We start from the raw sequence: 13,967 nt of genomic DNA on the forward strand, positions 1-13,967 counted from the left end.
AGTCAGTTCCAAGGTTGCTCGCTGCCGTCTTTGGGTGTAAAGTATCTCGAGTATTTGCGGCTTTGGTGCTGTCATTTTCTGGGGTGCGGACTCTACTCACTTTCCACCAACGTTTTTGTTCTTTTTTTGGGTACTGGGAATCGAACTCATGACCTTGTGCTTAGGCGCTATGCGGCCAAGCTTTATCCCCTGCCTACCACCAACTGTTCTATGCGGCAGAGGCAGAGAGAGGCCTTTTTTCTTTTCTTTCTTTTTTTTTGCTACCAGGGATCGAACTCATAACTTTACCCTTGCCAGGAAAGCACTATGCCGTTGAGCTAAACCCCTGGCCAGACACATACATTTCTAACCCCACCCCATCTTTATCCAAATTCCCGTTTTCCTCCCTCCTTTTTTCTCCTCTTCCTTTCTTCCTATTACTGAAGATTGAACCCAAGGCTTGCCGAAATACATTCCTAGCCCTTTAAAATTTTTTATTAAATTTGAGACAGGGTTGCTGGGTGTGGTAGTGCATGTTTGTAATCCCAGCACTTGGGAGGATTCCTGAGAGTTCAAGGCCAGCCTGGGTTACGTAGTGAGACCCTGCTCCCAAAAAGTAGAAAAAAAAAGTTTTTTTTGAGTCAGGGTCTTGCTACATTGCCCAGGTTATCCTTGAATTTTTGATGCTCCTTCTGCCAGCAGCCTTTGAAATAGCTGAGATTATCTTTACTTACTGACTTTTCTTAATGCTTCTTTTTTTATTTATAGGCCAGGCTGGCGGCCCTGAACTCTTGTCTGTAGCCCAGACTGGCCTCTAACTCCGGATTATTCTCCTATCCGTCTGCTGAGTGCAGGGATTATAGGTTTATGTACTGCACCTGGCTTCTATTTTTCTTGGTCTTTCCTTGAACAGGGGACTGAACGCAGGGCTTTCGCACTGAGCCACATTCCCAGCCCTTTTACCAACTGTTTGCTCTTTTTGTGGTTGTGTGTGTTTTTGAGACAGGGTCTCACTATGCAGGTCAGGCTGGCCTTGAGCTCACTTTGTAGCCCAGGCTGGTCTCGAATTCGAAACGATCCTCCTGCCTCAGCCTCCTGAGTGCTGGGATTATAGGAATGAGCCACCACGCCCAGCCAACTGTTTGCTTTTGAGACAGGGTCTCACAAAATCCACCCAGTCTGCCCTCCAACTTCCGATCCCTTTGCCTCAGCTTCCCTGGGAGCTGGGGTTACAGGCTCAGTGCTCAATTTGATCTCATCTTTGCTGCCTAGCTGTGATTTCTGCTGGTTCAGTGCCATGTCAAGATTAAACTTGTGTTTATCTGTTTTAAAGTACTATTCCTCCCTGAGCTTTCACTCCCTGGAATTCTGCTGATACTTTCTCAGCATCTAGTTGGAGATCATGACGCTGGCTGCGGTGACTGTCTTAGCGTCCCGGAGTCCGAGTCCCACAAGTGCCAGGTTAGTGCTGCCGGAAGTAAACCCTACCGCCCTTGCTGAGCTGGTGGTGGCGCACCCTGCCCTGGCTTTTGCACTTTGGTTAAGTCCTGTGCCCCTTGGCCAGAAGGGATGGTCCCGAGGGCCACAGTGCTGATGATGCATTCCTTGCATGGGAGGTGACTGTGAAGGTCTCTGAGAACTGCAATGTCTCTGGATTAGTCACTAGTTTAAGTTTTGAAGCTTTTGCTTGAGGCATTCCATGTGACTGTCATACCAATGCCTGCGGCAGAAGCTATGACTCAGGTATTTGCGGTGAATGTAGGACAGACGTGTTGGTGCACTGATGCTGATTTTTCTTTTCTTTTTTTTTTTTTGAGACAGGGTCTTGGTTTGTACTGCAGGCCGTCCTTGAACTCACTGTGTAGCCCAGGCTGGCCTGAAGCTCTGTGATCCTCCTGCCTCAGCCTGCCCCATACTGGGATTACAGGCATGCAGTATCATACCATGCCTTTTTTTATTTTTGGTTTTGGTGGTGTTTGGAATCCAACCTGGCGCCTCATGCATGCCAGAAAAACACTCAGTGTGTTGTTGTGCCCTACTGCAAGCCAAGTATTCTGGGGTAGGCAACTGTGAGTTCTCCTTCTTTTGGGCAATCCTCCTTCCAGCTCAGCTGCCTGATGGCTGCTCTGATGTGGGATGTAAGGTGGGGTCCACTCCAGCCTTCCTCAGCCCTGCCGCTCCTCCTCTGCTTCACAAAACACAGGGCAGCTTTCCTAGGCTTCCTAAGGTGTAGGGCCACTGGATCCACTGTATGCAAAACCTCAGAGGACTCCAAAGAAAGGGAGTCATGGTGAAGAGAACTAACTTCCTTTTACCAGCAGGACTGGTTGGCCTGGCTGCTTTCCAGGAAGCTGAAGAACCTTTTTGTGGTAGTTGTTTTCAGACAAGTTCTCATCCTATAGACTGGCTTTGAATTTTAGTCTTAAATTCCCTGCGATCCTCCTGCCTCGGTCTCCTGAGTACTGGGATCACAGGTTTGCCTTATTACTTGCAGTTTAACGAACTTAGAGTTGTCCGATAAAAGTGCTTTTTCTGTGACTGATCTTCATGTAATTTTTTGGCTTATCCTTTGGAAGGAGCTCAAGGAACTGGGTATCAGAATTCTATTCATTGTCATCTGCTAATTTCTGAAAACACATTTTCTTGGTGCTTAGATTCATAGAATGGAAAATCTTGAATGGAATCGATCCTAACTCTGTCTCATTCCAGTAACACTATAAAGCTAGTGGGGGGAAAATCCACCCAAATCTATCTTGGAGATTTTTTTTTTTTGTACCAGAGATTGAATTCGTCACCTCGAGCTTGCCAGGCAGGCACTTATGCCACTGAGCTAAATCCCCAGCCAAATCCATCTCTGAAAGGTTCATTTCCAATGAGATTTTACTTTTGGGTTCATTACTGATCTACAAATAAGAAGAGACTTCTAAGAGATTTATCTTCATGAGAAATACCCAAAACCAACTACAGATTTAAATGTGTATACTTAGTGGGGACTGAACTCAGGAGTGCCAAGCTACAATCCTAGCTTTTTAAAATTTTATATATATATTGGTACTGGAGATTAAACACACAACCTCACATTTCCCAAGAAATCCCTGCCCCCCTTTTTTTGATGGCCGGGCTGCACAATTCAGGCTGGCCTTGAACTCATGGCAATGGTATGTATTGTCTCAGCCTCCCTAAGTGCTGGGATTACAGGCAGGCGCCAAAACCCCCAGCTAAAATTATTATTTGCCTTACTTGGGATGGAATCCAAGGGCAGTGGAGCCTGAGCTACATCTCAGAACTTTGTTTGTATTGGGGATCGAACTCAACCTTGCATTTTGCCAAGCAGGCACTTAAGCCATTGTGCTAAATCCTGGGCGCCAGCACTTGTTTTTGAGGCAGGGTCTTCCTCAGATGCCCAGGTTGGCCTCAAATCTGCCTTTCCCTGACCTCAGCCTACAGAGTTTTAGGTGTGTAGAAACACTTCTTTATTACAGAGAAGTGAGTAACAATGATCAAAAGAAAAGTTGAAGTATAAAATGAATTATTAGGATAAAATTCTGTAAGAGAGATAAAATGTAAATTTATATTCCAACTGTAAGTTTCAAAAACATTAAAGAAAAAGTGGAAATTATCCAAGTATGAAGAAGTGGAAAGCTAGGTATGGTGGCACAGGTCTGTAATCCCAGCACTCAGGAAGCTGAGGCAGGAGGATCTTGGTGAGTTTGAGGCCAGCCTAAATTACAAAGTGAGACCCTGTCTCACCCCCATCATAGCTATTGCTGGGTTAAGGTTAGGGTGTCACTGTCTCAGCATCCCTAGTTCTGGCCTTACAGGCCTGTGCCACAGTCCCTGGTTAATTCCTATAGCATTTAAACTCTGTTGGCTACCCGTAGAGAAATGCAACCGATAAATTATGTATGACAAGCTAGAAAAACGCAGATGTAACTTTAAACTCTATAAGGGTGTACATACACAGCCTTACAGAATTTTTATGGCACTCAAGAACTAAAAAGTTTTCAGACTTGAACTAAAGAGATGTTTGCTGACAGTCTGTAATCTCACCTCCCTCGCGATACAAAAAAACCAGATAGATAAAAACCTGTGGGATTTGATACTTTGCATTTATTTATTTTTGGTCATTTACTTATTTTTGGCAATAGGGAATGACTGAACCCAGTGTCTTCACATGGAGTTACCGTCCCACCTCGTATTAAGATTTTTACTTACTTATGTACTGACAGGGTCTTCCTAAGTCTTAAATTCTCCAGGCAGGGCTCCACCTTGCAATGGTCCTGCCAGAGTGCTGGGGTCACAGGTACGCACCACCCCATCTGGCTTTTCATTTTTCAAGTCTTCACCCTGTGCCTCGTGGACTAAAGTCTCACGAGGCTAAGAACTTGCCCTCTTTCTGGCTCAGCGCCTGCACCCGGGGACACTCCCCAGACATCCTGGGACGGATGCTGACTTCACTGTGCGGGCGGCTCTCGGTAGTTGGGCGGCCGCTGCAAAGGCGAAGGCGTGGGAAGCCCCCAGGAAACTCCAAGCTCGCTGCGGGGCGGGGCCCGGGGCCCGCCTCGGGAGGGGGAGGCACCGCCTCGCGCCGCTGCGCAGGCGCGCAGCCCTCTCCGGAGTGCGCGCCGCGGCCGCCTGTCCCCGCGCGGGCTCCGTAGCGCGTGTGCAGGCTGACGCAGCCCGCGGGCCCCCCTCCTGCTTTGCGGCGGCGGCCGAGTTTGGGGCGTTTGGGAGGGGGCGAGGGAGTCCAAGTCGAGGGAGGGAGGCGGCGGTGGGGAGCAGGAGGAGGAGCAGGCGCCGCCATGGCCGCCGCTATCACCGACATGGCCGACCTGGAGGAGCTCTCCCGCCTGAGCCCTCTGCCCCCCGGCAGCCCGGGCCCGGCGGCGCGGGGCCGGCCTGAGCCCCCCGAGGAGGAGGACGAGGAGGAGGAGGAAGAGGAGGCGGAGGCCGCGACGGTGGCGGCGCTGCTCCTGAACGGCGGGGGCGGCGGCGGTGGCGCGGGGGGCGGCGAGGCGGAGACGATGTCGGAGCCGAGCCCCGAGAGCGCCAGCCAGGCCGGGGAGGACGAGGACGATGAGGAGGATGACGAGGAGGAGGAAGAGGAGGAGGAGGACGAGAGCAGCAGCAGCGGTGCGGGCGAAGAGAGCAGCGCCGAGAGCCTGGTGGGCAGCAGCGGCGGGAGCAGCAGCGACGAGACGCGCTCGCTTAGCCCCGGCGCCGCCAGCAGCAGCAGCGGGGATGGGGACGGCAAGGAGGGCCTGGAGGAGCCCAAGGGACCGCGGGGCGGCCCGGGCGGCCAGGGCGGCGGCAGCAGTAGCAGTAGCGTCGTCTCCAGCGGCGGCGATGAGGGCTATGGGACCGGGGGAGGCGGAAGCAGCGCGACCTCCGGGGGCCGGCGCGGCAGCCTGGAGATGTCGTCGGACGGGGAGCCCCTAAGCCGCATGGACTCGGAGGACAGGTCAGTCAGTGCCCCGCCGTGCATCTCTCCCGTGTCTCCTCCTGGGGAGCTCTCCGCGAGACCCCCTTCAGCTCCCCAAATGCTGGCCCCTCCCCCAGGCTCAACTCCGAGGTCCTGGACCGCTGCCGCGCCCTTCGCCGCGGATTGCGGCTTCCAACTCCGAGCCCTCTCCCCCAACTCTCCTTTCCCCGCCCCCTTTCCTTGCCCCGCGGCTCTGCACTCCTCGCGGATCTGAGGGCGGTCAGCTCGGGCTCGGGGACAGTCCCCACGCAGGCCCCGACCCCCTGGCGGAGCTGGAGAGGGCCTCGGTGTACACCTCGGTGCACAAGGTTAGCTTTCCCGAGGGTGTTCGCGAACACTTGTCAGAACTATAATTGACAAGTGTTTCCAATATGGCTGGTCTCGCCCGGATTGAGCACAACTTCCTTGTGTGGGGAGGAGACCCCAAACTGTACCACTTTCCTTGACCTAGAAAAAAAATGACTATTGTGTTATATTTTATCTTTGCTTTCTAAAAACCCTTATTTAGAGTCAGCGATGCGGTCTTCATCGTGATCTTTAATCTCTTACTGTTTTTGTGATCAAATCTGGGGCAAAGTTTAAAATATAAAAAAATCAGTGGAAAAGAATAGTGAATGGGTGTTTTTTAAAAAACTGCAAAACGAAAGACTTGGAACCTTTAACAAAATAGTCTTGAGGCTAAAACATTGCATGAAGTCTTCTATTACAGTTGTGTTTTAACGTGAGAGTTATGGTTTTAGTTGAAAATGCTTTTAAGTCATCTATCTTGGGAGGCCTCAGAAGGAATTAGTGTGTTTCTAAAGCTTGTTGTAGTAAAGTGGACAATGAAGAAAATTGCACCCTGTGTTTTTCAGGACACTTAAGAAATTGTAACGTTGTGATACATTTCAGTTTTCAATATTGTTACTTTTGCTTTCTTTGGAAAACTTCGTATTTGTAGTTGATTTTCTTTTTTTTTTTTTTTTTTGTCTTTTTCATTTTTATCGGTACCAGGGATCGAACTCATGACCGCCTGCTTGCAAGGCAGGTTCTTATGCCGCTGAGCTAAATCCCCAGCCCCTGTAGTTGATTTTCAATGTAGATTTTAGGTTAGAATCACGTCATACGTATTTTTAAAGTATATTAGCTTTGACCATCCGATTATTTGATTAGCATTAGAATTTTCAACAGTCAGTGATTTCGATTTTAAGCTTTTGATTTCAATTTTGATTTGATGTAGAAGGTCTAAAGTTCTAGAAATTCTGATTGTTACCTGATATGAACGAACATTTTACAGTTAATGATACAAGGAGTACAGAAGTCTAATTTGAAAATCTAACAATTTTCTTTGACACTTTTACGCCTCGTTAAAATATGTATCTTGGGGCCAGGGATTTAGCTCAATGGCATAAGCGCTTGCCTGGCAAGCACGAGGTCATGAGTACAATCCCCGGTACCAAAAAAAACCCCTCAAAAATGTATCTTAAATGAGTGTAGAATAAACTGTTGAAACATTAAAACAGTTGCTGAACTGTGGGCATGGGTAGGAGAATATCTTTCCAAAAATTTAAAGTTGGTGTGATCTGCACAATGACGCATGTGGTATGTATCATTTTGCTCTATCCTACATTGATGCTGTATTTGAAAGTTGACTTTAGTTCATAATCATCTACCAGTTTTTCCTTTAATTAGTGGTCATACACACTCACTCTGCACTGCGCAGTTCAAATGTCTCCATCTCAGTTCTCAAAGCTGGGCTTCAAGATAGGTATTTTTTTGCCTTCCATTTATTTAGCAGATAGAGAAGCAAATTGAGAGGCTTATTCAGAACAGTGTGGAGCTGGGTGCAGTGGTGCAGACCTCTAATCTCAGCTATTTAGGAGGCCGAGATAGGAGGATGAAAGTTAGAGGCCAATCTGGCAATTTAGGAATCAATTTCTCTCTCTCTCTCTCTCTCTCTCTCTCTCTCTCTCAAAAAAGGGCATGTAGCTGAGTGGTGGGAACTTGTTCATATCATGAGAGGACTTGAGTTCAGTCCCCAGTTCTGTAAAAAAGAAAAAAACAAAACAAAACTCTTTAAGTTTGACATGGAAATGGTAGAGCTAAATCTGAGTAAAGACTTCTGACTCCTGCATTTCCACTTTCTCAAAGTGGTGGTGCATGCCAGTAATCCCTTCACTCGGGAAGCTGAGGCAGGAAGATTGTTTTGAGTTTGAGAGCAGCCAGGGTTACAAAGTAAGTTTAAGGCCAGTCTGAACTGCATAGTGAGATCCTATATCAAAAAAAAAAAAAAAAAAAAAAAAAAAAAGTGGAATGTGTTAAGGATTGTTTAACAACTGTTCATTACATTCCTTCCAGAGACAACAAATTACCAATTAAGTCATATTTCAGCAAGTGGAGCTTTTGTTTTCATTTGACATACATTATTTGAACAGTAACATACCTCAGAGTAAGGAGTAAGAGATGGTGTCACAAGTCCACATAAGGCTTACACTTAATATCTGAGTATACTTGGTTTTTTTCCCTTAGATCATTAGAGACTAGTGTATTTTTTCCATTTCAGGATATTGAAGTTGTCACTTGTATAAGAAAACGTGAATGAACTGGTTTGTTTTGATAATCTAAAATATTCCCTTGTTGGCACTGAAGTTTTTGTTGTGTTATTTTGAGAGTTACCTTTTTTTTGTCTTTTTGAAATAATTTCGTTATGCAGTTCAGGCTGACTTTGAACTCACTTTGTATCCCTAGCTGGCCTCAAACGTGCAGCATTGTTCCTGCCTCTGCCTGCCAAGTGCTGGCCTGAGTTTTATTTTTACGATATTAGGGCTTTATGAACTGGCATCTACACATTCAGCCCCTCATTTTAAGCAGTGTCTCAATAAGTTGCCCAGGCTGTCCTTCAATTTGCAATTGTGTCAATCTCCCAAGCACTGTATGTTGGCTTATAGGCCTACATGGAACCTAGGGCTATTTTATATTGCGAAAGGATCCATTAATCTTGTACTGTAGTGATTCCCATGCCTCAGCATTCCGAGTGCTGTGATTACAGTCCTGTGCCACCATGACCAGCTAAAACAGAATAACACTAAAAACTAGCTTGTCTTTTACTTTGAACTAAGTACTTTTAATAGGATTAACATCTTACATTAATTTGAGGTGAATTTTTTTGTGCTTGAGCTGAACTTTTTTTTTTAATCGGTACTGGGGATCGAACTCACATTGCACACTTGCAAGGCAGGCGCTTATGCCGCTGAGCTAAATCCCCAGCCACTAGCTGAACTTTTTAAAAAAATTTATTTTTTATACATCATTTCGTCTTTTTTGTGTGTGTGAGTATGGTACTAGGGATCAAACTAATGACCTCACACTTGCCAGACAGACACTTGTGCTGCTGAGCTATGTCCCTGGCCACCTCTAATATAATAATATAAAAGAACTGTGAGAAAGAGTAGTTTAATAACTATTTTTTGAAAAAACGTCGTTCCAATAGTAATTAAATGCCACCCTTATAATGAACATTTATTGATGCTGGAAAATTTCAAGCAGTAGCCAGGTGTAGTGGTGCACACCTGTAGTCTCAGCGTTTGGCAGCGTGAGGCAGGAGGATCACTATGAGTTAGAAGCCACCCTGAGCTGCATAGCGAGACCCTGCCTTGAAAACCCAACACACATGCACAAAATGAGTTATTCTAGCTTACAAAATATTAGTCTATTAATTGGATTGCAGAGTAAAATATTATCCTTAACTACTTACTAAGTTTATTGGCAATAGCCTGTGTTTTGTGGTTGTCTTTATTTTTTGTTTTTTTGTTTTTTTAAATCGATACGGGAGATCAAACTCAACGACCATGCACTTGCAAAGCAGGCGCTTATGCCTCTGAGCTAATCACCAGCCCCCTTATTTTTTGTTCTTTTTGTCTTTATTTTTATATTAGGTCGTTTTTTTCCCCTCCAACTAGATTATAAGGTATGATTTACTTTGAAAAAGCTAAGATCACCTTTAACCACTTTTACCAGCGCTTCTGGGTGTACCCAGTGGTCAAGTGAAAAGTGCCTGCGTGAACTTTGGGGTTGATTCCAAGAGCAGAGAGTATGGGAGTTAATGGTCAGCAGAGGCCATGGCCCTTACCATTTTGTGGGTCAGAGTTTGAAATTCCAGCCCTGTGTCACAGATTTTGAGGTATAACTTAGGTTTTGTTTTTGCGTTTTTTGATCCAGGATCTTGTTACGCAGTTCAAGCTGGCCTTGAACTTACTGTGTATCCCATGCTGGCCTCGAGCCCAGGGCCTCCTGCCTCAGCCTCCAAAGTCCTGGGAGCCTCCCGGTTGCTTATCTGCTTCAACATTAGGGAAAGTGGCTTATAGCTTACTGTGGCAGAAATGTGATGAGGAAGATCTTTCTAGTACAGTACAGAGGCTAAACTTTTCAACCACAACATATGTTGGGGTTATCAGTGAGATTTGCTAAGGATTATATGATGGAGGCAATGCAGTGTTTTTACGCACAATAATATTCCTGCTTTGAGCTAGAGGTGTCTTACAGGGATGCCTTCCAGCTCTCTAAAGCAGTTGCCTATAGTAGATTCAGAACCGTTTTCTTTCTTTTTTTTCTTTTGAGACAAGGTGTCACCATGCAGTTCAGGCTGGCCTTGGGCTCACTTTGTAGCCCAGGCTGGTCTCAAATTTGCAAACGATTCTCTTGTCCCAGCCTCCCAAGTGCTGGGATTGTAGGAGTTTGCCGCGACGCCTGGCTCCAAGAACCCTTTCTTGCTGCTCTTTGATTTTGATTAAATTTAGGGAAAAGAGCTAATCGATATCAGTCTTCATACTTTTGCCCATGACATTGGTTATTTATTGCTAGATAACAGATTTCCCCATAATCTAGCAAATGAATGGCTCAGGGTTTGGGGAGGTGTTGCCACCAGGGTGTTGGTGGCACTGCAGAAGAGCCCTTCAGGGCCACTCATCTATCTGCAAGGCTCCCTCAGCAGCTCCTGCTAGTTGTCCACACCATAGTGCAGCTACTCTTTCTTGTTGCTGGTGACAGCAGGAGGAAGCCACGCTGCTTTTTTAGGACCCAGATTATACCTACTTATGTTTCTTTATAACTTTGGTTAGCAGATAAGTGTTTCCTGTTTTTTTTTTTTTTTTTCCCTGTCTTTTTGGGGCAGGGTCTTGCTCTGCAGTTAGGCTGGCCTTGAGCTCATTGGGTAGCCCAGGCTACATAGCCCAGGCCTGAAACTTGCACCTCCGCAGTGCTGGCTTTACAGGCACGTGCTACCACTTTGATTTTCTTTTATACACTCTTTTTTTTTTTTTTTTTTTTTTGTCTTTTTCCTTTTTATCGGTACCGGGGATCGAACTCACAACTGCCTGCTTGCAAGGCAGGTGCTTATGCCGCTGAGCTAAATCTCCAGCCCCTTTATACACTCTTGATTTTCTTTACAGTTTTTGATACTTTCAGTTGCTTCATATTTGTGTTACTTTTGTAACTCTGCCCAATGCCACAGTGAATGCTCTCCTGGCTTGTTTTGTCCCTGTAATTCCTATTTTGTGTATTTCCCTTTTGACTCTTTCATAGGTGAAGCGATATAGACCACTGTAGGGTAAAATCTGGAACTAGGGATAATTCAGACAGTAGTATGTCGTGATACTGAGTAATGTCTTGTAGCCTTAGTTTCTTAGCTGCAAAACAGGGTTAGGTGTTACCATGAGGGTCCAAATGAAATATTTACTGCTAAAAAATCCTGTGAACTGTTTTGAAGAACCATGTTATTTGAATTTTTTGTCTTTGCTATTGTAGAATGGCATTTTTGAGGTCATATATATTGCTTATTTAGATCTTTGTAGTACCACCCAACATGGGTATCATGAGACCTCAATAATGAATTAGCAGTGAACTGAGGTGCCAAAATAAGATTTATTCAACGTCTTACTACTTTAGGTTTCTTGTTTACCATAGAGGGCCAGTAATGATTCTTATCCCATAAGGTGGTTCTGGGTTCCGTGTGAAGTGTGTTCTCGAGTGTATACTCCATATGTGGCAGGCATTTCTCCAGATGTAAAGGATGTATCTTCGTTGTGTGCCAGGTACTGCTCCAGTTGTTCGGGTTACAGCTCAGAGTAAAACAAGGCCCTGATCTTCTGAGTGTAGCACAAACTGTTGATTGCCCATTATTGTTATGAAGCAGATTATTTAAGAAACAATTGCAATCCTCCTGTCTTTACTTTCTGGGTGCTGGGGTTATAGATGTGTGTCACATGACAGGCCATGTACAAATGTGTTCCCAGTACAGGGATTGAACCCAGGGCCTTCACACTGAGCTGTATCCCTAACCCAGTCCTCTTCTCTTTTCTGTTCTTTTCTTTCTTTTTAGTCCTGGAAATTGAACTCAGGACCTTGTGCTTGCCAGGCAGGTGCTGCGTGTCTAAGCCACATCACTGGCCCTCTTTTTTGGGGGAAAGGGGTGTGTTTTTTTAAATAGGATTTCACTGGGCAGTTTAGGTGGGCCTTGAACTCTGTGTAGCCCAAACTGGCCAGAACTTGCAGTGAATATCTTGCCTAAGCCTCCTGAGTACTGAGATTACACACCTGTAGCATGCCCCGCTTTTTCTTTTTTCTTTCTTTGCCTTTCTTTTGAGACAGGATGTCCTAAATTGCTAATTTGCTCAGGCTGGGCTTGAATTTGTGGTCTGTTGTTCCAGCATCCCAGAGTGCTGGGTTTATAGTTGTATATACTGTAAAACAGATCAAAAAGTTACTTTACCAAGTTAAATGTATGGCAAGTATCTGCAAATGAGTGTGTCTGAAGACATACATATTATATATATATATATATGTAATATGTGTTTGAATGCACACACATACATACATGTGCATACAAAATATACCTTTTTTTTTTTTGCAATAGAATTGAACTCAAGAATGCTAGTCAAGGAGCTGTTGGTTGGTGCCTGGCTGTAATTTCAGTACTCTGGAAGGTTGAGGCAGGAAGATCTCAAGTTTGAGCTCACCCTGGGCAAGTTAGTGACTCGGGGAGACTCTTTTTCTTTTTACTTTGTTTTGAGATCATCTCAGTAAATAGTTGAGGCTGGACTCTAACTCACTATGTAGCCTAGTGTGGCCTTGAACTCAGTATGGATTCTCCTGCCTCAGCCTTCCAACTGCCGGGATTACAGGAGTGCGCTGCCACTCCTGTCAGGAACCCCCCACCTTTTTTTTTTTTTTTTTGTCTTTTTGAGACAGGGTCTCACTATGCAGTTCAGGCTGGTCTTGAGCTCATTTTGTAGCCCAGGCTGGTCTCCCAACTCTCAAGGATCCTTCTGTCTCAGCCTCCGGAGTGCTGGGATTACAGGCATAAGCCACCAAGCCCAGCTGAGGAAACCCTTTCTTAAAAGTAAAAACAAACAAAAACACAATGAATGTAGCTCAGTGTGAAGACCTTGGGTTCAATCTCTTATACCCCACCTTCCAAAAACAGATAGGAAGCACCTCCCTTCTGAAATGTATCTCCACTCTTTGACGTCTTTTGCAGCTGGATGTGGTGGCTCCCAGGTATTTCAGGAAAATCGATATGTAGGAAAGTTTGGGAACTGGGAGAGAGTTAAAAGTAGAACTGTTTGGAACATAAGACATTTGAGTTATATAATGGGATCTCAAGATTATTTTAGAGAGGTGGTTCTGGGTTCAAAAGTCACCATATGTCTATTTCATATTTATAGTGTTGTATTATTCATTTGTGCTTGTCTCCAGGCTGTTATTTGGATTATTATTATTATGCCATGTTTGAATTTAGGACCTCATCATTTGGGGCAAGCACTTTACTATTGACCTATTTCCTTGACTTGGTATAATTTTTTTTTTAAGATGGCTTTTCACTATGTAGTCCAGGCTGACTTTGAATTCACTGAGCAGCCCAAGCTGGCCTGGAACTGCTGGTGATCCTCCTGCGTCAGCTCCCTGAGAGCTGGAATTATAGGCATGTGCCACCACGTCTGGTGGCATATATATCCATATGCATGCAGTACTGGACATTTGAGTCCAGGAAGCATTAAAGTACATGTCTAGCTCTTTTTACTTATTTCTGTTGTCTAAGCTGGCCTAGAATTTTGAGATTCTCCTGCCTCAACCTGAGCTAGGATTATTGGTGTGTGCCACCACACCTAGCTTTTCATTTTTTTTTTTCTTTTTCCTTTTTATTAGTACCAGGGATCGAACTCACGGCTGTCAGCTTGCAAGGCGGGCGCTTATGCCTCTGTGCTAAGTCCCCAGCCCCTCACACTTAGCTTTTATGTTTTAGAGGTGTTGCATTTTTTGCTATGTTGTTCAGGCCGGCTCAATCCACCTCCCACCATTTTCCAAAGAACTTGGTGTGTGTCACATCACCTGTCCAGGTCTTCTCTCCATATATCTAGAATTTAACCTGTTACTGAACAAGCTGTTTGTTTAGTAACTCAGTGATTGGTTGAAGTGAATTGGATGTGAAAGGACCTGTTTATATTTCTTTTATCACTGTTACTAGCATAGT

General features: G+C 45.2%; 1 protein-coding gene across 1 annotated transcript in view; it reads left to right on the top strand.

Moving 5' to 3' along the window:
* Window positions 1–4,641: 4,641 nt before the first annotated feature.
* Aebp2 (AE binding protein 2) overlaps window positions 4,642–13,967 on the top strand; it is a 68,691-nt gene continuing 59,365 nt past the window's right edge. The window contains exon 1 of the mRNA XM_005008408.4: window positions 4,642–5,440. Coding sequence (XP_005008465.2) covers window positions 4,782–5,440 — 659 coding nt within the window. The 5' untranslated portion in view covers window positions 4,642–4,781. The remainder of the gene's footprint in view (window positions 5,441–13,967) is intronic.

Source organism: Cavia porcellus, unplaced genomic scaffold (assembly GCF_034190915.1).
Source record: "Cavia porcellus strain 051 isolate PalLab524CR breed Dunkin Hartley unplaced genomic scaffold, mCavPor4.1 scaffold_27, whole genome shotgun sequence".
Lineage (NCBI taxonomy): Eukaryota > Metazoa > Chordata > Mammalia > Rodentia > Caviidae > Cavia > Cavia porcellus.